General features: G+C 35.9%; 1 protein-coding gene across 4 annotated transcripts in view; it reads right to left on the bottom strand.

The window, feature by feature from the left end:
- ssbp3a (single stranded DNA binding protein 3a) overlaps positions 1 to 22,330 on the bottom strand; it is a 40,815-nt gene extending 18,485 nt beyond the window's left edge. For all 4 annotated transcript variants that reach the window (XM_067362656.1, XM_067362657.1, XM_067362658.1 and 1 more), the window contains exons 1-4: positions 22,136 to 22,330; positions 21,640 to 21,712; positions 21,446 to 21,507; positions 20,985 to 21,069 (exon numbers count right to left, since the gene is read on the bottom strand). In XM_067362656.1, coding sequence (XP_067218757.1) covers positions 20,985 to 21,069; positions 21,446 to 21,507; positions 21,640 to 21,712; positions 22,136 to 22,191 — 276 coding nt within the window. In that variant the 5' untranslated portion in view covers positions 22,192 to 22,330. The remainder of the gene's footprint in view (positions 1 to 20,984; positions 21,070 to 21,445; positions 21,508 to 21,639; positions 21,713 to 22,135) is intronic.
- Positions 22,331 to 22,775: the final 445 nt, after the last annotated feature.

The raw sequence follows: 22,775 nt of genomic DNA, 5'->3' as shown, positions 1-22,775 counted from the left end.
ATATGGGTGTGATAGAGCTCAGTCGACAGACATTAGATGGCACTTGAGACAGCAGGCTTGCACCACAGACAGGCAACACCGCACTTCACATTCTGCCACCATCATTACATGAAAATCCTGGTCTGGCTCTGACCTCAGTACACAAAAGATCCATCTGGCTAGATGATTGTGAAAACTAATATATTCATTTGATCCCAGGCTAAGAGGTACACGATCGCCTTGGTGGCATGCAAGTAAGATATTTGGAAAGATGAGTGAGCTCAAGTGGTAAAGCCCGAGGGCTCCGTGACCTTGAAAATATGACACAGAATAGCTATGGATTAATGATACAGCACTCGTATGGGGTATAACACAGGAAGCATACGCAAGATGTGGAAGCACTTTAAAGGTTCAGTGAACATGGAATGTGCCCATACCAGTTGCAATACCAGGAACACCAGGAATCTCTCATTTCACCATTCATAGTGCACATTTTTGTGTAACAATATGTCTAATGATTAGATCAGTTTGATAATAGAGGCTGCTGCATATTTTGACCAAAAAATACAATCCTTTCACTCCTGGAGGTAAAATACAAGTCTTTCAATAACTGGGAACTGGGAACCGGGTATATATACTTCATAATATGATAAACTGCATACAGCATACAATCACAGGATACTTATTTCACATTATTTGACAAATGTAACTAATCTTTAAAAAAATGAAAAACTGTATTATTTAAAACTGCAGTCAGTAGGTTTTGCCTCTTTGTCACCGTCTCAATCCTTTCTGGATTACAGTCCACCATCAAAATGATGTTTAATTATTCTAGCTGCTGTGAGAAAACGCTATAAATGATCCGCTACATAACATCCTCATAGCCTACTAGCTGGGACTCCTTTCTGTTTACAGACATGAAGTAATGGCGCAAAGACAAAAGGCTGCATGAGCAAATTTTCTAGCAGAAACCCACCAGCACTGATTTTATTATAAAACATTATTACAAGCTTAGGTTGTAAATCGGGATAAGGTAAGGAGATAGTTTTGAACACTGGCTGGTTATGTACTTGTAAAATGGATTTTGGATCATTTTTAACCCCCCAAAAAAGTTACGGACTTCAGCTTTAAATCATGTCCTCATTCACAACTATTCTGATGGGTTATGTAAAATAAAATAATACATACATTTTAATTTACTTTTTTTTTAATAATTGTAATTAAAATAACTAAAAAGGCAGAATTTACAAAAATATCAACTGTAAATAATATGGCTGGGTGTGATGATATGTACTATAAAAGACAATAATAATTGTTTCTGAATCGACCTTTAAAAAAAAAAAAAAAAGGCACAATATGTAAGATCTTTGCATTAAAATATCCAAAAAACAATAGAACAATATTATAGATTGTTGACTTACATTATTCCAAATGTTTCCAAAAATGTTTAAATCCAGAGAAATCTGCAATTTTAACCAGTGACAAGGCCCATGTCATTGAATCACCTGTCAATGGCATCATATCCATAGATAGACCTGTGTTTGTTGTCCATAACACACACACACATATATATATATATATATATATATATATATGTATATGTATATGTATATGTTATGGACAACAACAAACACAGGTGCATTTTACTGATGGCATTTTGAAAGCACAGAGATACCATGACAAGATCCTGAGGCCCATTGTTGTGCCATTTATCCACGACCATCACCTCATGTTGCAGCATGATAATGTACGGCCCCATGTTGCAAGGATTCTGTACACAATTCCTGGAAGCTGAAAACATCCCAGTTCTTGCATGGCCAGCATACTCTCTGGACATGTCACCCATTGAGCACGTTTGGGATGCTCTGGATCGGTGTATACGACAGCGTGTTCCAGTTCCTGCCAATATCCAGCAACTTTAAACAGCCATTGAAGATGAGTTGACCAACATTCCACAGGCCACAATCAACAACCTGATCAACTCTATGTGAAGGAGATGTGTTGCACTGCATGAGGCAAATGGTGGTCACACCAGATACTGACTGGTTTCTTTGGGAATTTAAATCTCAGCGGTTTCACAACTAGAAGCTGTGTAATGATGTGCCATCCATGATTCTGTGAGTGACACCCTGTCCATTGCAAGACTGCGGGCACGCTGACATGTCTGGAGCAGTGGAATGAGGCATCTATGTATAAATATCAATGACTATATCCCCCTACCCTCAGTTGTCGGTAGAAACCATAGAAACACAGTGTAGTAGTGAGGAAGTAGTAGTTGTAGCATTAAAGCCAATGATCTCTGGTAGCATCTGTCAAGTCACAGTTGTTTGTTGTTTGGCACATTTGTAATGAACCACAATTATTCATTATCATGTGCTGCAGGTTCTGTCACCAAAGATAAACCCATAAAGCAAAAACGGCTGTGGAGGTGAACACACCAACTCCCATAATTCCATGCTCCATCACTGAGTCATTAAGCTACATCTTTGTTATTGTTTTGAATAAGCGACCTCTAGGTGAAACTTACTGTGCCTTTAACACTAAAACAACTAAACGCATCAGGGTTGGTACATAATATGTTTTGAAAGAGAAATGGCGTGGGTTTTTAAATAGCTTTTCTGTTAAACTGCATGTAATTTATTACCAGGCAAACCACATTTAAATTTGCCCAGTCACCTTTTCAAATTGCAAAAGGGCTGAAATAATATAGTGCTGAATATTTCGGATTAGGGAAGCAGTGATTAATAACTATTAGTATGTACAAAGTAAATAAGTGCAAGGCTGTAAGCACACATGTAGGATTGAGGTAACAATTTAAAGAATAATTCAAAGAATTACTCAATGAAAAAAAACTGTATTTGTTGACAACAAATCTGAATATTGGTGGCATTGTTTCTTAAGAACAACCCTGGCTATAAATATAAAAACACCTTGTAGTATACTAGACTGTGATACGATTCAAGCTGTTAAGCAGCAAGTGTAACGCCACACAGAATGCAAAAAGACATTGTTTTGCACAGAACGCCTGAAAAGCATGAAACTATTACATCTCACTCTAGTTAAAGCATGAAATCGAGTAGATGGCTAATTTGCATCCAACTTATCACACAGCGCCCATTTAACAGTCAAAACACACTCATTGTGCTCCTACTGTCTGTCACTTGGTGGACAGGTGTTACTGGTTTGCTTATTCACACGTTTACTTTCCACATGGAATGCTGGCCAACTCTGAAGAGACGCATCGCGCTCGTCTGTCTCCACAGAGCGAGGAGATGAGTGCCATCTGCCTGGTAACAAAGCCCCTTAATCTGACGCCATCCATACGTCTGACCTCATAAGACCCAGATAAGATCCAAGAGCCCAGGGGTTAAATGAATGGTTATCAAATACTGAAAGAAGAGTGAAAGAAATCACATGAATTCTTCCCTGAATAAACTGAATCCATCAGAGCAATGTCATGTCTGATTGGAAAAGTTCCTAAAATGTTTTTATTTTAGTATCATAGAGATACTATTATAGTTTTTATTAATATTTTTAAATCAGTTTTCATTTTTATTTTAGTTAAATGTTTACTCATTTTTTTGTGTGTCTTGCTTCTTAATATATTTAAGGTCTATATAGTTATTTTATTTTTAGTTATTTTAGTACATCAAGTTAAACCAAATTAAAAAGAGAAACTTTGCCTTGGCAACTAATTAAAATAAAATATGTTTTTTAATAATATTTTAATTATAAAATTATTAAATTATAAAATTATATAATATACTATTATAACCCGATCATTACTGATTAGTTGGTCAAATGACAACATACTCTAACCCTGAGTTAAGTTATACATTTTAACTAATAATAATAATACATAATACAAGAATAAAAACCTTAAAATTAATGTACAGTATATTTATTAATAAATGTATTTATTTTTATTTTAAATAATGTAAAGATTTTTATATTAAATAATATATTGATTTATTTCTTTTATTCAAATCTTGTATATTATTATTAAAAAAAAAAGTAAATCTAAAAATATTTAAAAAAATAGTGATGTCAATTGATTGAAAAAATTTATTAAAATCACACATTTTTCTGTAATTAATCACACAAACTTTTTAATTTATTTTAACACTAATAATTTCACATTTAATTTCCAAATTAATGTAGAAACAACACAAAGACAGTATATTTTATTTGATCTAACAGTTAGGAAATATCCAGAAATTGAATAAAGTTATCAAACACTTCAAAGTCTGCATATTCTATAGATTAAATATAAAAAAATTTTAACGCTACAAATGTTATTCAGTTAAAGTGCCCCAATTAGGGATCGATCTTTCATGTAGTGTGAAACATATATATATAGCTGAATGAAATGAAAACATCCTGCAAAGTTTTAAATCTGAAAGTGCACCGTATATAAAGTTATTGTCTCTCAAAAGTAAGAGTCGACTCTGAGTCAACTAAATGAGTCGTTTGTAAAATGAATCCCAAGTCGTTTCGTTCTGATGTCACAACGAAACATTAGCATATTGCCCGCCCACTTATTGCACGCACAGACACCAGGGAAAATTATTTTTCTCAACAATACCACAGCAGTACAATCTTTTGCTTCTCAAACCTCTGGGAGTTTAACACAGGATTCACAAAAATATGGATCAGTGCCCAGTTTATTTGGACCAGCTTGCTCCTCTGAATCTTAATTGGTATGTATGATTAATAATTGATATTTATAGTTCCTAGAGATCGTTCGAAATTCATAGTTTTGAATGTTATGTTGTCTTCATGTCTACTGCAAACCAGCTAACTCACATTTCTGTAGTTTTGCTATTCACATGTGCGTCCAATATTGTCTAAAAATGTGTTGATTAATGCAGCTTGTCTGTCTTATTACTTGGAGTAATGATCAAGGATGAAGCACGACTTTTGTTTACAAAGTGTAATGCATTATCATCTATTCACGTTTGTGCTCGACTAACGTGGGAGTTTACAACATATAAAACAAACAGTTTTTTTCCCTCAGCGTTTATATTTTTACAGTAGAGTGGAGCTCTATCTGTATTGTAATATGATGTTAAGATGCTAGTCCACACTAACTAGTTGAAGTATTTCCACAGTTCCCACAGGTGCATCTACATAAAGTATAACAGTGATGCTGCTATCACGTCTTATAAATAACTAAGGTGACACTTACCATATTTCTGGTTGATCGACTTCTTCAGACGTTTCATCGTAGGACTCGGGCTCGAAATGATACGGTAAAATCAATGCTCTTTTCTGACCATTCAATGTATACAATGTCTTGCGAATTGATAGCTGCTGTCATTCAGTTATGGCAATGGGCATGCGGTGCGCGCAGTAGACCAATCACAAAGGACTGGGCCATCTGACCAATCAGAGCAGTATAGGCTTATGGAAAGGAGGGGTTTAGAGAGACTGATTCTTTGAACTGCTTCTAACGAATCGTTAACCAATCTTTGGTGAACTGAAGTGAAATTAAATGTATATTATGAGAAAACAAAAGTGTTTTTTGACCTTGCATGTAAACCAGTTGTAGGAGACTCCCAAAGGAATATTAGGAACCTTAAAAAGGCATAATAGGGGCACTTTAAGATCAAGTGAGTGATTTTCTTTTTCTTTTGTTCTTTGATTAACATTAATGGCAGACTGTAGCAGGTTTATAGGCTGCTGTCACTTATTCACTGCTGCATCCTATTTTCTCACAACTCTTTAAAGCTGCAGTCTGCGATTTTTCCTCTTTGTCGCCATCTCTGTTTGAAACATGCGATTGCAGTCCTATGCGGAACAGTTATCTGTATGTGCGTTGTGCCTCGGCAAAGCTCGTCAACGCGGATGAATCTAATGTTTGCTGTCAGTAACTGCACCGGTGTGGATACTGAACTTCAGAATCACAGATTCTACGTCTTTAAAGTATGACCAATATAAGAATTTTAACTGGAAAATGTCATCTGAACAAGTAAGTAACATTTCTGCCACTTTTGTTTTGACCAACTGAGGAAAAAAGCATTAGGCCTACAATAAATCGCGCTGCCAATGATGATTAAATCTAACGATCACTAAGCTCTGATCACACCAAACCGTGCAAATTATTATTACTGTTATATTGTTCTCAAATTGTTAATGTTAACAACATCAGCATTGCGTGACTGTGTATTTAGTGTGTATTAGCGTTACCTGTAGATTTCAATTTCTGTATCCACTCCACAGTCCGAAGTCTTTTGCTTTTTGACTACGGGTGAATCTCCAGTTGTCACTGAAGATTGTCATTTGGACCTTTCTGGATAACAATCCGCCATCAAAATGATAAGTTTAATTATTTCAGCTGCTGTGAGAAAAGGCTATAAACGTGCCGCTACCAGCAGCTTCCTCACATGATTTAACTGAGCCTATCGATGGGACTTCTTTCCGTTTACGGACGTGACGTAATGACGCACAGAGGAACTGCTGCATGCTTGAATTTCCCACGGAAATCCGCCAGTTCGTTCTTATTATAAAACATTATTACAAGCTAACCGTCGTGAATCGAGACAAGATATTTAGATAGTTTTGAACACTGGGTGGTTATGTACTTGTTCAAAAGTTGATTTTGGATAATTTTTAACCAAAAAAAGTTGCGGACTGCAGCTTTAAAATTAAGACTTTATTTGACTCATGAGGCTACTCGACAAAACAGGCATTTTGGCATAATTCTGTGTTTTTGTCTGTTCAAGCACGAAAGAGGTCTCAATGCAGCCGACGCGCATTTGAAGCAGCTTTCTGTGTGCACGAGTCGTGTGTCTGTCACGATTCACAGACAGCGCCCCAGTTTTGCATCTTATAGCGCTTGAATGAATGATAGCGTGATCATATAAATGTAACGCTATCTGAAGGATAACAGAAAAAAACAGATGCTGTGTTAGTTGCATTAAATATTTTAAATGTGTTAAACTGAAAAACAAAACAACAACAACGTGTTAACAGGTTAATTTTGACATATATATTATATTATATTATTATATTATATATAATATCTGTCAAAATGAACCTGTTAATACGTTATTTTTTAAATATTTTATGTTTATGTAATTGCTAATTATTGGGAAATTTGAACCAGTTGGGATCTCCAGAACACTAAACACTGGTTTACAGCTCCGTTGTTTCATCCAAATAACAGGGGGAGGGGAGGGAAATGAAAGCGAGAGAAGAATGAGAGAGAAGAATGAGAGAGAAGGTAAAGAGTCAGTCCTGACCACAGCCTGGGGCAACACCTCCTGTCTGATGTTAGCAGTTCCCCTGGAGATTCATTAATGATTACCAGACACACAATCACAGAGATTTTTGTGACGCAAGAGTCCTAAAAGAAGGAGGTTACTTTAGGACATAAAGGGATCATAAAAGACCAGATCTATAGAGCTGTGATATATGATACTGTAAGCTGTATAGATCTCCACCTCCGATCTGAAGAAAAGTATCCGAACAGCTAATAATGCATAATCTCTGCAATTTTCAAGCCATTCAGACAGAATCAACAAATAGATCAGTGATTTCTGCCCATGAGCATCAAGACCATTACTGACAAGAACGACTCCATCAGGCTACTGTAATGCTGAAAGCCGATAGGATTGTAGTTTAATGGCTATTGACAGCTGTTCCTTAGGGAGTCAGGGCTGGTGTACGGCATCAGAGAGCAGTCGACTCCAGGCAAGAAGCTCTCTCTCCATCTGCTGCCATCTCCTGTAGCTTCCCTTTCTCAGTCCTTCTCCACCCACAACCCTCTCAGTTAAAAGGGCATCTGCTCAAGCACCCAACCCCCTCCACGTCCTCCAGGCTATGATTGGAATAGCAAATACCATACTACTCATACTAGTTTTGCTGGTTTATGTTAGCTTATTATTGTGCTGTGCTTACCTGGTAACAGTCAGCACAGTGAAACCCTCTCAGAGAAGTTAAAGTAACACCACTACAGCCATTAATACACTGCTTCAATAATACATTTCAAGACTATCTCTGTTGGACATCAACTCTCCTGGTGTGAGCAATGTTCCTGTTATTATGCAAAAGTGGAAAGATAAAGGACAGTATTTTTTTTTGCTGATTCTTGTTAATCGCTCCTGGACGGCAGTCTGACAGATTATTAATTTAATAAATCGCTGCAGTAGGAAAAAGTCTCAAACTGCTGGATGCCATGAAGGAGATGAAAAACTCTTCATTTAATTTAAAAGGGTGGCCAGGATATTATATCCTTTTGTGCACAAAAGAAGAAAGAAAGTCATACATCGAGTTCAGAACATCATGAGGGTGAATAAGTTATGACAGAATTTTCATCCTTTAACATGCAATGTAATAGGTTTACTGCTGCATATTGCTGGAGATGCATGATAAATGAGTATCATATCGATTATCGACAGATATTTAATTTATTTATATATTTTCATTTATCAGTATGCAATGATATTGAATATAATTGTGCCTCTGCTGTGACCTTTAAAGTTCATCTTAAAATACTAAGAATAACAAATATCAAAATGAATCCATTTTACAAACTGTATTATAATGTTGTGATGCCTAAATCGATTATATTTTAGTTACATTTTTTGTGATTTATTTTTAATTTATTTAGAGAAAAGAACAGAATTTTAATATTTTAATGTTGTTTTCACATACTCCTATAAATAAATAAAGTATGTATGTATTTATTTATGCATGTACTCAGATCAGTCATAAACAGGCAATTCACCAGAGAAAGACCCTGTCCTGTATTTTTCTGTGGACGTCAAAACAGTTCATTTGATTCACACTTGAAATGTGAACTAGACTCTGAAGCTGCTGTAAGCATGCTTCCTTTTATACTGCATTCCTAAGGGAATCTGCAAGTAACAGTAACAGGACATAAGTGGAAAACACACGCTCTTCGGACTCCAGGGGTTTGCACTGATGCCTCGACTGCACTGTTCTGCTACTCCCATGGGTTTAGTTTGGCCAAAATGATGCAACTTACTTTACGATAATAGTCGCTGACAAACAGTGTGGCCTAAAGATGATGGTGAGCAGCTAAGAGGTCTCGAGGAAACTCAATCCAGGTCCTCTGTTCATCTCACCTGTCAAATCCATACACTTCCACTGCAATGTTTTCTTTGATAAGCCTGTAAACATTTTCCCTTCCCGATAAATTATTCAGAGACAGGGTTCTGTGGTTCATGCACAATGTTTGACCTAAAGACTATTTTGAGCAATCGTTTGATAGGCAGAGAGACTCTAAAGAGCTCTAGAGGATGGGGTAATTAGCCAGGGAGAGCAGTTTATGGGCTCTCTGATGCCCTTGTCCAATTGACCTCCCTGATAAAAGCGCCATTACTGGCAATTAAGCCACAAGACGCAAAACAAGGAGCTCTAAGAGGAAGTGCTACGACTGAACTGTTGTATGCGAATCAACTGGCTTCGTTCATGTAAACAAACAGCCACCAGTTTACTGATGCACAAAATGAATGCAAAGGTGTGTTTTAGCAGGTACACCCGATGCATTTATATTCAAGATACATTACAAAAGACTCATGTATGGGCATGACCTTACATGAATTTACCTTGGTAGATGAGGTAAATACAGAAGGAAAAAAAAGGATGCATGATATTAAAATTTTGGCCAATACCAAAAAGTTATTAATTATTATTACTAATTATTTCCAAATTCATTCTTTCTTATAACCGAAAAACATTAAAATATGTTTTTTAAATAATAATAATAATAATAATAATAATAATAATAAATCAATTTAGGCATCACAACATCTGAATGTACTTTATGAAAAATGGATATTCATTTTGAGATATGGTAAAGATTATATTTCAGATTTATTCAATTATTATTATCAAAGTTTAACTTAAAAAGAACTCAATGCGGTGCAAGCGCTGACTGACACACAGCACAAGCGTGTGCACAGAAAACCACGTATCGCAAGTTCAGTTCTCTTCACGTCTTATTGCGCTTGAATGGTCGAATACACACGCATATGTCAAAATGCCCATCGTGTGGAGTATTCATGTAAACACTGCTGGTTATGTCTCAAGTGAAAGTAAAAAGTTGGGTGTAAATCGGATGTGTATCAGTATAGCTCGTTTGGTCTTAAAGGTGCCCTAGAATCAAAAATTGAATTTACCTTGGCATAGTTAAATAACAAAAGTTCAGTACATGGAAAAGACATACAGTGAGTTTCAAACCCCATTGCTTCCTCCTTCTTATATAAATCTCATTTGTTTAAAAGACTTCCGGAAAACATGCGGATCTCAACATAACACCGACTGTTCTGTAACAATTGGGATCATTAATATGCATGACCCCAATATTTGCATATATGCCAGCCCATGTTCAAGGCATTAGACAAGGAAAGGCAGTATTAATGTCTGGATCTGTGCACAGACAAGGTAAGCAAGCAAGAACAACAGCGAAAAATGGCAGATGGAGCAATAATAACTGACATGATCCATGAAAGCATGATATTTTTAGTGATATTTGTAAATTGTCTTTCTAAAATGTTTCATTAGCATGTTGCTAATGTACTGTTAAATGTGGTTAAAGTTACCAACATTTCTTACTGTATTCACGGAGACAAGAGTCGTACAGCATGCATGACGAACATCTTGTAAAGATCCATTTGAGGGTTATATTAGCTGTGTGAACTTTGTAAATGCACTGTAATATAGTCGAGAGCTTGTGTGGCAGGGAGCAGGCGAATTAAAGGGGCGGCGCACTGCCAAAATCAGTGTATAGTTAATGATGCCCCAAAACGGGCAGTTAAAAAAATTAATTAAAAAAAATGTATGGGGTATTTTGAGCTGAAACTTCACAGACACATTCAGGAGACACCTTAGACTTATATTACATCTTGTGAAAAAGCATTCTTGGGCACCTTTAAAGTGAGAGCAGCATAAGGGACTGTTCACATTTACCTCAAATTTGCTATTTCAAATGTAGCCGTGTGGCAGGCGCACTCATAATGGAAGCGATGCGTTTTCCAGGCTCATCGAGATGAAAATTCTCACATTTTCAGAATGCCACATGTGCACCGCAGGTCATGTGACAAGAACCAACCGATCAGCTTCGGCATTTCCGTAACAAAACATAGAAAGCTTAGTTGAACAGCTGATCATATCTGTACAGTTTGTGTGGTTTTTATCTCTCATCTCTATAAATATATCTAATAGTACAGCTAATGCAAGGGCTAGAAATCAATGAATCCTTTGCTGATACTTCCTCGTCATCGTGGAGAGCAAAGTTCATGGTTGCATAGCAACAACAGACGCCACGGGAGCGCAAGTGCTTTGGAAATACAGAGAAAGCAGCACTGCCGAGCTTTCCACGCATTTAAAAAGGTTTAATAATAATAAATTTATATTTAATTCATACATTGAAGACTATGTAATATTTTATTTTTACATTTTATTATTACATTTCTGTACCAATTCGAACTAATTGTTAAATAAACCTATTGTATGTAAAATTTAATTTGTTAAATTAATGTTTTGTTGTCCTATTATTTGTAATTTGCACATTTTTTCTTATTTTTAATAACAGACATGATATAAAATAACACAAAATAACTATACTTTGAGATATATCTTATATATATATATATATATATATATATAAATATATATATAAATATATAATATATATATATAAATATATAATATATATATATAAATATATAATATATATATAAATATATAATATATATATAAATATATAATATATATATAAATATATAATATATATATAAATATATAATATATATATAAATATATAATATATATATAAATATATAAATATATATATATATATATCTATATAAATAAATATAAATATATATATAAATATATATATATATAAATATATCAATATATATATAAATATATATATCTATAAATATATATAAATATATATATATATATATATATAAACTTGAAACATGAAATAAAATTTCTCATATCATGAAATAAGAATTTGATCATGTTGCCCACCCCTACATAGACTTAGGCCATGTAACAACCACCCCCAACATCCATGTTTTTCATTATTTCAAACTCCACTCACATAAATCTAAAAAAAAAAAAAAAAAAAAAAAAATCTCAATTTAAATATTCAAATTAAATTGAATAGCAGGCAAATTCCTCATGTTTCAGGGGTGTTCACTGGAAAACTTGGTTTTCATATACATAAAGTGCTGGAATAAGTTATTGTATGTGATTATTCCCTTTTAGAGTCTTATTAATAATCATAAAGCAAACGTTGACAGTACTGTCAAATTTCTGTAATATACGGCACCTTCCCTTAGGCTGAACATAGCGAACTGACAATACATGTGAATTATGTCTATGTGGGGATTCCCAGACAAACAATATGTAAAGACCCCCAGATTAGTTTAGGGCTTTGCCCTGAGCAGTTAAACAGCAGGAGCTGAAAACAGTTTTTACTGTTATATTCATAAAGGTATCTACTGAGACGCCGTGCCTGTTCAGAGTAGGGGGAGGGGAGCGTCAGCAGTCAGACGCAGGCAGACACAGGCACAGTGTGTTCGCTTGAGGCAGACCACCCAGGTCACCTGCCACCTGGGCTGTAGTTATGGCAACCATATCCTCTCCAAACAACTACATTCAGGTGAGACGATGGAGGGAGGTGAATGGGCAGAAACGCTTTACATGTCATGCTAATTAAGAGTTTGTGCTCAGTTCTGCGTTTTGTTACTCATAATGAAGTCTACATAGAACCTGCAGACATTTTTACAAGCTTTGCGATGATTGTGTGTGCAAATCTGTGATTAAATGATTATTCAGAAGTACCTACTCAGAGAGTATGTGATTTTGGATGCAGCCTTTATTTATGAGCAAGTCATTGAATCGTTTACTCAACCTATTTGTTGAACAACATTCATTCAAAGCAATGCTGTGTTATGCTCGGTGGTTGATTTTTTTTTAACTTAATTTCAAAGTATTTTCATTGGTGGCCCAAAACAGACAAGCTAACCATCTGCAACAGTATGCAATAATAACATATTCAGTGTATATGATTAAGTTTATTTAAATCATAAATGGATGCTAACTTATTGGGACATTCCTTGTCCCTGTCCCTAAAGTTCTCCCCTACAACTAGCTAGGGCCCTATAATTTCCGAATTAAATGAATTAAAAGCAGGTCAGTACACGTAAATTAAATCGCGATATAGACTAGTGACAATATTAAACCGCAAAAAATCCCGCATGCCTGTGTGCCTCTGAAATGAATGATGCGGCAGTTTCATTTACCTCACACCGCCTCACACATAATAGCGCGGGCGCACGCACGCTGAAGCACATGCAACGCTCGCAGTGTTTTCGTCCTCTGTCGCCTCACTATATGAATGCACAAATTCATCTCCAGAGCTGCTCTGAAAGTCACTTCATCAGCATTTAACCGCTTCGTTTGAGAAAACTACCGTCATAAACACAGAGAAACTCAAAGCTCTAGGCAAACAGTCAAAATAAAAGTTTGATTTATCTTGGCAGAAACATTACTGCTGTACAGTAGAATTTAGATAAATTTAATTAAAATTTATTTAATTTAATAATAAAATTAAAATATATTTTAAACAATAATCTCAGTGTTTCTTCCATGCTTTAATTTTAAAGCTCTGTTGTGCAGCACATTGTTTGACAAAAAAAGTGTCATGATTAAAAGATAAATTAAATGGTATGCGTTCATTTGATTGCCAGAAAAATTTAAATACACAACAGAAGTTCTGAAGCAAAAAAAAAATTCATAAAAATATATTTTTTAAGTAATTAATATTGTTGTTTTTAAGAATTAAATTAATTAGACATGCTTTTTGATTACTAAAATTTTATTTAACCATTAAAATGGAGTCTGAAAAAATGGAATTTTTGAAAAAATAAAACGTTTTTTAATAGGGCCCTAACTACCCTTAACCCTACCCCTTAAACACTTTGTTCCCACTGTTAATTTCAAGTTAGGCACTTGAATTCCACTTTTTGATTATTGTGTTCATTTTTATTTAAAATATATGGCTCTCTGAACGTAGGAAAAGGGAGAAGAATGAGTTCATAAAAAGTCAGATTCGAACTTGGGTCGGTCACATCAAAAGCTGCCGCTACCCGACTTACTCTCCATACCACTGATCTTGTTATTAGATGGGTTTCTTTTATAATTTTGTCTGGCTCAGACAATGGTGGGTGGAGTTAATATAAAATAGCCTCTGCCAACAAGCCAAAAAAAAAACAAAACTAGCCTATGCCAAATAACATCAAGAATGTCTTCTATTGCTGAACAGAGGCACAAACATTTTCACCCAGAGCTCCACAATATCATGAGGAATTCAGGCAGATCAGTGGCTGCTGGTCTTAAGCCTGGCCTAAAGAACACAGCACTACATTCCAACCCCCTAAAAGACATACCCCCTACTCCACCTAGCCGGCAAGACAACAGTCAGGCAAAAAGAGAGAGAGATAGAGAAAAAGAAGGAAATTCCTGGAATAGCTCAGAAGTGGAGAGTCACATTCATAACCACTCCTGTTGCAGCGTGTCCACAAAACCTAGCCAAGAACAGGGGTTTTCTTATCAGCAAGTAAACTAATTAAACCCACCCTCTCTCTTTTAAACACACACACACACACACACACATAAAGACAGGGATACGTGCTGCGGGCCCCGAACTCATATGAAAACACAAATGCTGGCCCCTGAATTTTTTCCTGGCCCTCATTTTGTTTTGTTTATCTGCAGCACACAGGAAAAAAGACGAGGATTGAGCCAAGGCCTGACCCAACACCCCTCCCCTGCCTGCACTCCCTTTCGCTCTCTGTCGTTCACTTCCTTCCTGTATTCTCCAGTCCCCTGCTGCTCATTGGGCTGTAAATGGAGACAGTGATGCAAAACTTTGGGTAACTGTACATAAACAACAACAACAAAAAAGGGTTGCAAGCAATTCCTTCAAAGACCTTCATGATGTTGATGGTGTGAAAACAAACATTATGAAATACAATAACTAATCTGGAGCCTTAAAACAACGGTTAATGAAGATTGGTGTGTCCCACGTTTGGTGTGTCTAGACAGACTAGTCCTGACAGGCTGATTTGCACACAAGAAAGTTTTTTTTTGTTTTTTACAGCCATTGATATATCCCTGATGTCACAGACAAAGAAAGGAGAGAAAGGGGGAGGAAATGTGTGTCAGGTTTTGCCTAGACTACCAATCAAAAGCTTGGAGCAGGGTAATATTTTTTTATTTATGTTTCTGAAAAGCTGCATGTAAAATACAGTAAAAACAGTAATACTGTAAAATATTAGGGGTTTTCTTGGGTCAAAAATGGTCTTCGGTGGTGGCGGATGAACACGGTCATCCACACACATGGTACAAAGTGACCTACCCATGTGAACTGCAAGCCCAGTACTGACATTAAAGGGATAGTTCACCCAAAAATGAAAATCATCCCATGGTTTACTTACCCTCAAGCCATTCAAGGTGTGTATGACTATCTTCTTTCAGACAAACACAATTGGAGTTATATTAAAAAATATCCTGGCTCTCCAATGGTAGTGAATGGCACTCCTGATTTTGAAGTCCAAAAAAGTGCATTCATCAATCATAAAAGTAATCCATACGGCTCCAGGGGGTTAATAAAGGCCTTCTGAAGAAAAGTGATATGATTTTGTAAGAAAAATATCCATATTTAAAACTTCATATACTAAAATAACTAGCTTCTGGCAGACGGCAAACGCAAGTCGACTTACAGCAAAAGAGTAACCTCTGATGTGATGTATGACATAGGATGTAGGAGTAGCGTACGCTAAGACGCCTCTCACGATTTAAACAAATAGGGCTGGGCAACAAACTCAAGCTCCTCTTCTCTTATATTGAAATCCTCTGACATTTGTCTTTTAATTTGTGACCGGTGTTTTGTTTTGCTCTATCCTCTTCTCTTCTGCGTTCGTCATTACTTGTGTTGGGTCAGGGGTCACTCTTCCTCCGAACGAAAAACACATTGCTTTGCTTCAGAAGGCCTTTATTAACCCTCTGGAGCAATATGGATTACATTTATGATGAATGGATGTGCTTTTTTGGGCTTCAAAATAAGGTCTAAGGTCATTCACTCCCATTTTGAAGCTTGGAAGAGCCAGGATATATTTTCTATAACTCTGATTGTGTTAGTCTGAAAGAAGATGGTCATATTCACCTGGGATGGCTGGAGGGTGAGTAAATCATGGAATCATAATAAGACAAAGTACTAAGAGCTAGTTTATATTTAAAAATCTAAATTTATATGCAAAAAGTCAATGAGTGACTGATTTGAAAAGTTAGTAATAAAATTAACTACAAAGTAACACATTACATAGAAAAAGTGGCAGGTCTATTATTTTGCATTTACACTCCAAGACTTGATGCATAGATCATTTGACATCCAGTATCAGATTGTTTTGTTCCGCTCATTTATATGGTTATCACTGTCAATCGGATTCAACCACACATTTAAATATGGTTGTCAATCAAGAAACTTTGTAGCTGTAGTAGTTTGTAGTTAGCAGCATGGAAAATATATATTATATACAGAAAGTGAGCAAAGATCACTGCCATTATAATCACTGAAGCTGTTGATTACAACGCAAGGTACACAAAGCTGTACTCTTGCGAAAACTCCTGTTATAATCAATGAAGCCGTCTACGCTGTGCAATGAATCCCTTATTGACATTGAGTTTACACTTTGTTAGTTATAATGAAAGGATTCTCGCGCTGAACAAAACTTCTGCCGATTGGAGCGGTGTTGAGCTGATACTGACTTAAACACATCTGATTGGTCATTGCTTTCATGTGCTCAACAGATATGTCTGTGATTGGCTACAAAGCTCAACGCTGCAAAATCAAGTTGGAAATAGAAACATTTGACGCTCTTCGCAGAGCGCAAACACAAACACTCACAGGAATGTTTTAAAGCAGACGGCTATCAGCGGGTACCAGTACTGCAGAACGGCAGGTACAGTCACATCAAATGATCGAATGTATCTTTGGCGAGATACAGCATCTTTGATGGCAAAGCTGAATTTTCAGCAGCCATTACTCGAGTCTTCAATATCACTTGGTCCTTTGTTTTAAACGTTTCTCTCATTTTAGTTAAATTGTGGCCACCTTCTTTGTTTTAAAACAAATTCATAATTCGCAGGAACTAATTCTTAATTTGTGGTTACTATATCTTTTTTTTTTTTTTTCATGTGTAGGGCTCACTATAATGTAACTGTAAAAACAGATTAAATCAGCTGCACAATTAAATATCCAATATTGACTGATAATGATGAATAAAAAATCTGCTATGTAACTGTTTTAATGAGCATCCCTAAAAAGGTCAAGTGAGGGTTACATTTAGAGGTAGGTATGGGTATTGATTTAGGGTAAATATCATTATTAGCTCAGTATAAAAAATGAACAAACAATAGAATTCAATGGAATGACTCCATCATTGTGTGTGTGTGTGTGTGTGCATGTGTTTGTGTACATAGTTGACGAGAGCCTCAGGAGACACAAGAACTTGGATCATTAGTCTGACCTTGCATTGGATTCTGTCAACCTCTGATTGATCAAAGCAATCAATCCATGTTAATATCATTACAGAATACACAGGGGACAGGAGGGTCTTCACACTTATAATGGCCAACTAGTGACTGCTGATTACCAGGCCACCTTCAAATGTGTGAGGAAAATTGAGCAGTGAGAAGATTTGACAGTCAAATCAATGATTCCCAACAAACTCCTTTGCATTCAGCTGTTGCTCCAACCAACATTTAGCTTGCTCACTCAAAAAAATCTGTCAGGTGTGACAAAGCAAAAGCACCTCCCTTGACCGTCCGCTACATTCCTGGAATAAAACAACATATGACTGGAAAACTTCTACCAGTATTTAATTGCCATCCAAGTCAAATTTCTGAATCATGTACTTCTACTGAGAGAGGTTTGTGTTCTGAGGCTAGTTCTTGGCAGTTTTTATCACTTTTTATTTGTGCCCTGAAGGGAGGTGGGGCGGGTGCGACACACTTTCCTGCTGTGTCAGGGTTAAAAAGCTAAAAAGCTAGAAGAGACCTCACCATTATCAGATCTTGTTGGCACCCCTCCCCCATACCACCACAACCGACCACCATTTCAGGTTTTAAAGGGCCAGGTTGTCCCATGAGAACTGCCTGCCATATTTTAATGGATAAAGACTTTCCACATTATACTGCACATCTTGGAAAAAAATAACTATAAAAGCAACACGAACATTTAGAAACATGCTGAGTTAGACTACTGTTCAAAAGGTTGAGGTTGGTAAGAATTTTTTGATGTTTTTGAAAGAAGTCTCTTAAGCTTACCAAGGCTGCATGTATTTGGAAAATAACAACATTAAAAACAGTAATATTGTAAAATAGTATTACAATTTTAAATAACTGTTTTCTATTTGAAAACATTTTAAACTGTAATTTATTCCTGTGAATCAAAGCTGAATTTTCAGCAGCCATTATTCCAGTCTTCAGTGCCACATGATTTTAAAAGAAAACAGCATTTATTTGAAATGTAAATCTTTCCTAACATTAAAAATGTAGACAATTTACTGTCACGTTTGATCAATTTAATGCATCCTCGTTGAATAAAAGTATTAAATGGGACATGAACTGCATTGTTTTATTGTTTTATAATGTTTCCTGGGGTGCACTTATAATGTCAGTATGCTTTTTACATCAAAAATTGTCATCATTTACAAATAAAAGGCATTTTTCCTACCCTGATTTTAGCCCTGTTATTTGAACGCTCTGTTTTAGGGGGCGTGTCTGCTGTGAGACTTCAGTGTAAAAGCCCACTGCTGTGATTGGCTAACATCTTTCCATTTGAAATAGCCAAGCATTACTCTCTCTTTTAGCACATTTTTACTATTACAGCTCTCAAGGTTAACTAATCTTGAAAAGTGCTGCATTACATTTAGATCTATAGCATTATATTTAAATTGTGAACATTGTAGCCGATGTTGTTGAGCACATGAAAGCAGTGATAGCCATTGCAACTCAATTTCTGCACATTAAGAATGCTTTCATCATAACTGACAGTGCAAACATAAAGTAATAAAGAAATTTGATGAATAAAACGGGAGTTTTGTCGCGAATCCAGAACTCAGTAACTGATAAACTCGCACTGTTTGATTGACAGCTCCAGCGATTGTAAAGGGAGCGTTCTTTGATCACTTCCTATATATAATTTAATCACGGTTTAAATAACAGATCATTTTGATCTTACTAAGAGAAACAATGTGAAGCTGACCATTTAGTCACTTTGTTTCATTTACTGACACACACACAAAGAACATCTGACTGTATATGAAACATTAAATATCAGATCAGGCATTAGAATTAACACAGTTACTTACATGTTGTTTCATTACTGTCGAGTCCATATTTTAAAAGTCTGCACCGAAATTCAATTGATTTACCAAAGAATCCACAGTGAAATGTACCAAATACAAATAAATAACGATTGTAGCATTAGGACCCTTTGAAAGGTAGTGTTATTTTTAGTCCTGTATCGCTCTTCTCTCCTCATCTCACTAATACACCAGTGGGCGGGGCTAATGTTGCAATGATGAAGTAGGCGTTGATTTCTTCTGCAGAGGTGGCATTTCACCTAGATAGGCACATTCGCTGTTTCATCAATAAAAGCTTTTATTGGACTAACAAGGAAGTTTTCAGTTCTGAAACTTACAGGATATTATTATAGTACGATGACCTCTCATATGTCAAAAGCTCAAGGAAAAGCTGATTTCTCAATTCATGACCGCTTCAAATTTTTTTCAAAAGAAATTACAGACCAAACTTTTGAACGATTGTAGTATTTTTTTTAAAGAGTTTTCCTACTTTGAATTGTAATTCTATTGCCATTGCACTGGAGTTAAAGTTATGCAACCTGATAGTGTGTCTGTTGTGGAAGGGACCAAAGCTCCACAACTACAAAATAAATCCTCACAGCTTACTCAACTTAATCCAGCCTAAGAACATCTACAGCATTTTAAAACTCTAGGATTTGGGGAGATTTGTGTAAGACTGGTTTCTGTTTCAAATAACAGAAGTTTTTCCATTCATGACGTTCTAACCCAAAAACCATTGTGATCAATGCATCAGAGTAACCTCAATGTCCCTGAATGGAGGAGGACATTGACAATTACCTAAACAAAGAGCATTAAATGTCTAATAAAACTCCATAGTGATTTAACTGTAAGCATTCCGTCAAACATCACAAGCTGAAAAGGCAAATGTCAAGCTAATAATAGGACTTATTTTTCAGGCCAGGTGTAGTAGACACCTACAGTAACCAGATGTGATGCCACAAGCAATTTGTCTGAATAAAAAAATCTGCATCATATTTCATGTTAATTTTATAAGTATGTGCAGGATTTTGGATCAATGACATTTCATGGTGAGTGAGGCTACACAACACGACACCACTGAAATACAAACCAAGCGATAAACAAAACATCTCTTTGTCAGGGTCACGGATGGTTAGCGCAATAACTCAAGATTTATGAATAGAGATATTATCACTCGTTACTTCACTGCATCATTCCTGGTTTCAACATGGTGGAAGTCTAATTTTACATGCGCTTCATAAGCACTTTTACATTCCCATTCTAATTCCCAAGAATATGCATTTAATGTGAAGGAAATGTTTTCACGTTCACAAGCACACACAACCTGGACACTAAATGTGCAATCAAATTCAAATCAAGTGTGCAAATCTGGAAAAGGATATTCAATACCATTTTAACATTTTATAGAATGGGGATAAACAAAGCTGACCCGCAACTAAATTAATAAAAAAGCTGCCATCTCATAATTGCAATCAATATTCAGCTTCACACCACAGAGGAACATTTCAGTGGTTTTACCACATTGTGAAACAGCAGATCTATTATACCACTATGTGCTAGTGAAGGGTGAATTAAACACGCATCACTTACATAGTCATGGAAGGCCTTCGCTTCACTGGAGTGATCACATGTGTCCCTTCTCTCAGGTGCTGCACAGTACAGGTCCCAAAACACACTGCGTAATGACAGCATTGTTTATAATGATAACATATCGCAGTGTCACAATGGTTACACTTCCTGATCATAACATTGTAAGGCAACATGTATTAAGGCTATGGGCTATCTGTTGAGATTAACTTAAGTCTTGCAGAGAACCCAAATATTTCAGTTAAATAATAATAATTTTAAAATTAAAATCTTGTTTTCCCCTTCAGATTCTTTTAATATATTCTTCAAGCCAAGTCGAAGGCAAGTAGCCAGATATCACTGAACGTCACTGCCTGGTATCCATTCTATTCAATTATTTAAATATTGAAGTTTATTATAGCATATTGTAAAGATTCCAGTTACAGCACAACACTGATCAACTACTGAATAGAGTTAATACACACCACCACCAAGAGTGCAGAAAGCCTGGCGGTTCACCAAGGGTTATGTTCTTCTCCCATCTTATCTAAACATAATAAAAACAGACAGCAGATGACTTTAACACACAATGGATGCATAACATTGCATAAGATCCATTGGTCATTGCACATGATCATGGATTGGACTTAAGGAGGAAAATGCATATGCACATACACACCTCTGATAAAAACGTCTGTGCGGATTTCTGAGCTCCCACGTGCAGCAAATATTCATATACGTATAATGCCAACCTGTACAATAAAACAAATGCCTCACAATAAAACTGTCTGGTTTCTTTCTATAGGCTACTAATAATACAGCCTTATTCTTGTCGTAGAGATTCATCATTGAGGTTTACTTCCATCAACAACTGTTTGCATCTAGTAGGCTATATACAGTATTTCCAAAACAATAATCGATATCCCTAGGGGCGTTTGCTAAAGTGAAATAAATATCATGCTCTTGTAAAAGTAAAAATAAATAAATAAATACAAACACCATTATATTTATTGCGAGTAAAGAAAGATAGAAAAACGAAAAATGTTTCAGTTTCTACTGTAATATCACTGGAACATCTTGAACATGACACTTAGGAGACATAATAACATAACATCAGCTGTGCGTGTAAATAAGCGTGCAAAGACAGAGAGAGAGAGAGAGAGAGCAGCGCTTACTTTTCCCGAGCTTGCCCGTCCGATGGCACCGCGGTCCCTTTACCTTTCGCGAACATGTCTTGCGCTGAAGATAAACGCGTCTGCCAGCTTGACTGCGATGTTTCCTTATGCTCCAGCTGTCAACGTGTAGCCCGCCTCTGACCCCATCCGCTTCAACCGACCCTGCCACAGCCAGATCATGAACTATGGGCGGGAACCCGTGGTGCATGATTGACAGCTTTATAGACCAATGAATGTGTTCGTCGTGACCTCACAACCCCCCTCATCTGCATAAAAGTTAAAACAATAAATTCAGCGTCTTCAGAATCGAGCAATTGCTTTGATCATTTGTTGTGTCTGTATATCTGAGTATTTAATTTTAATTGATAATCATATTGAATGTTTAGGTCAATCAATTTTATTCTATGCTGTCACCATTGTTATTTTTATTAGGCCAAACATGTTTTCTTATTGTGGGCAGATTATTTGGCAATAATAAGTTTAAAAAAATCACGTGTAAGTGATTTAGTTCTCCAATTAAATATTTATAACAGTGCCTAAATTAATTATCTTAATTTTTATTGTATTAATTTTTAATAAATATCCATTGATACCAATATCTTTTTTTATTTATTCCACCTTATTATTTCTTAAAATAAAT

The sequence above is a fragment of the Chanodichthys erythropterus genome, chromosome 16 (assembly GCF_024489055.1).
Source record: "Chanodichthys erythropterus isolate Z2021 chromosome 16, ASM2448905v1, whole genome shotgun sequence".
Lineage (NCBI taxonomy): Eukaryota > Metazoa > Chordata > Actinopteri > Cypriniformes > Xenocyprididae > Chanodichthys > Chanodichthys erythropterus.
Note: the sequence above shows the minus strand (reverse complement) of the source record. Positions and strands in the feature narration are given on the sequence as shown.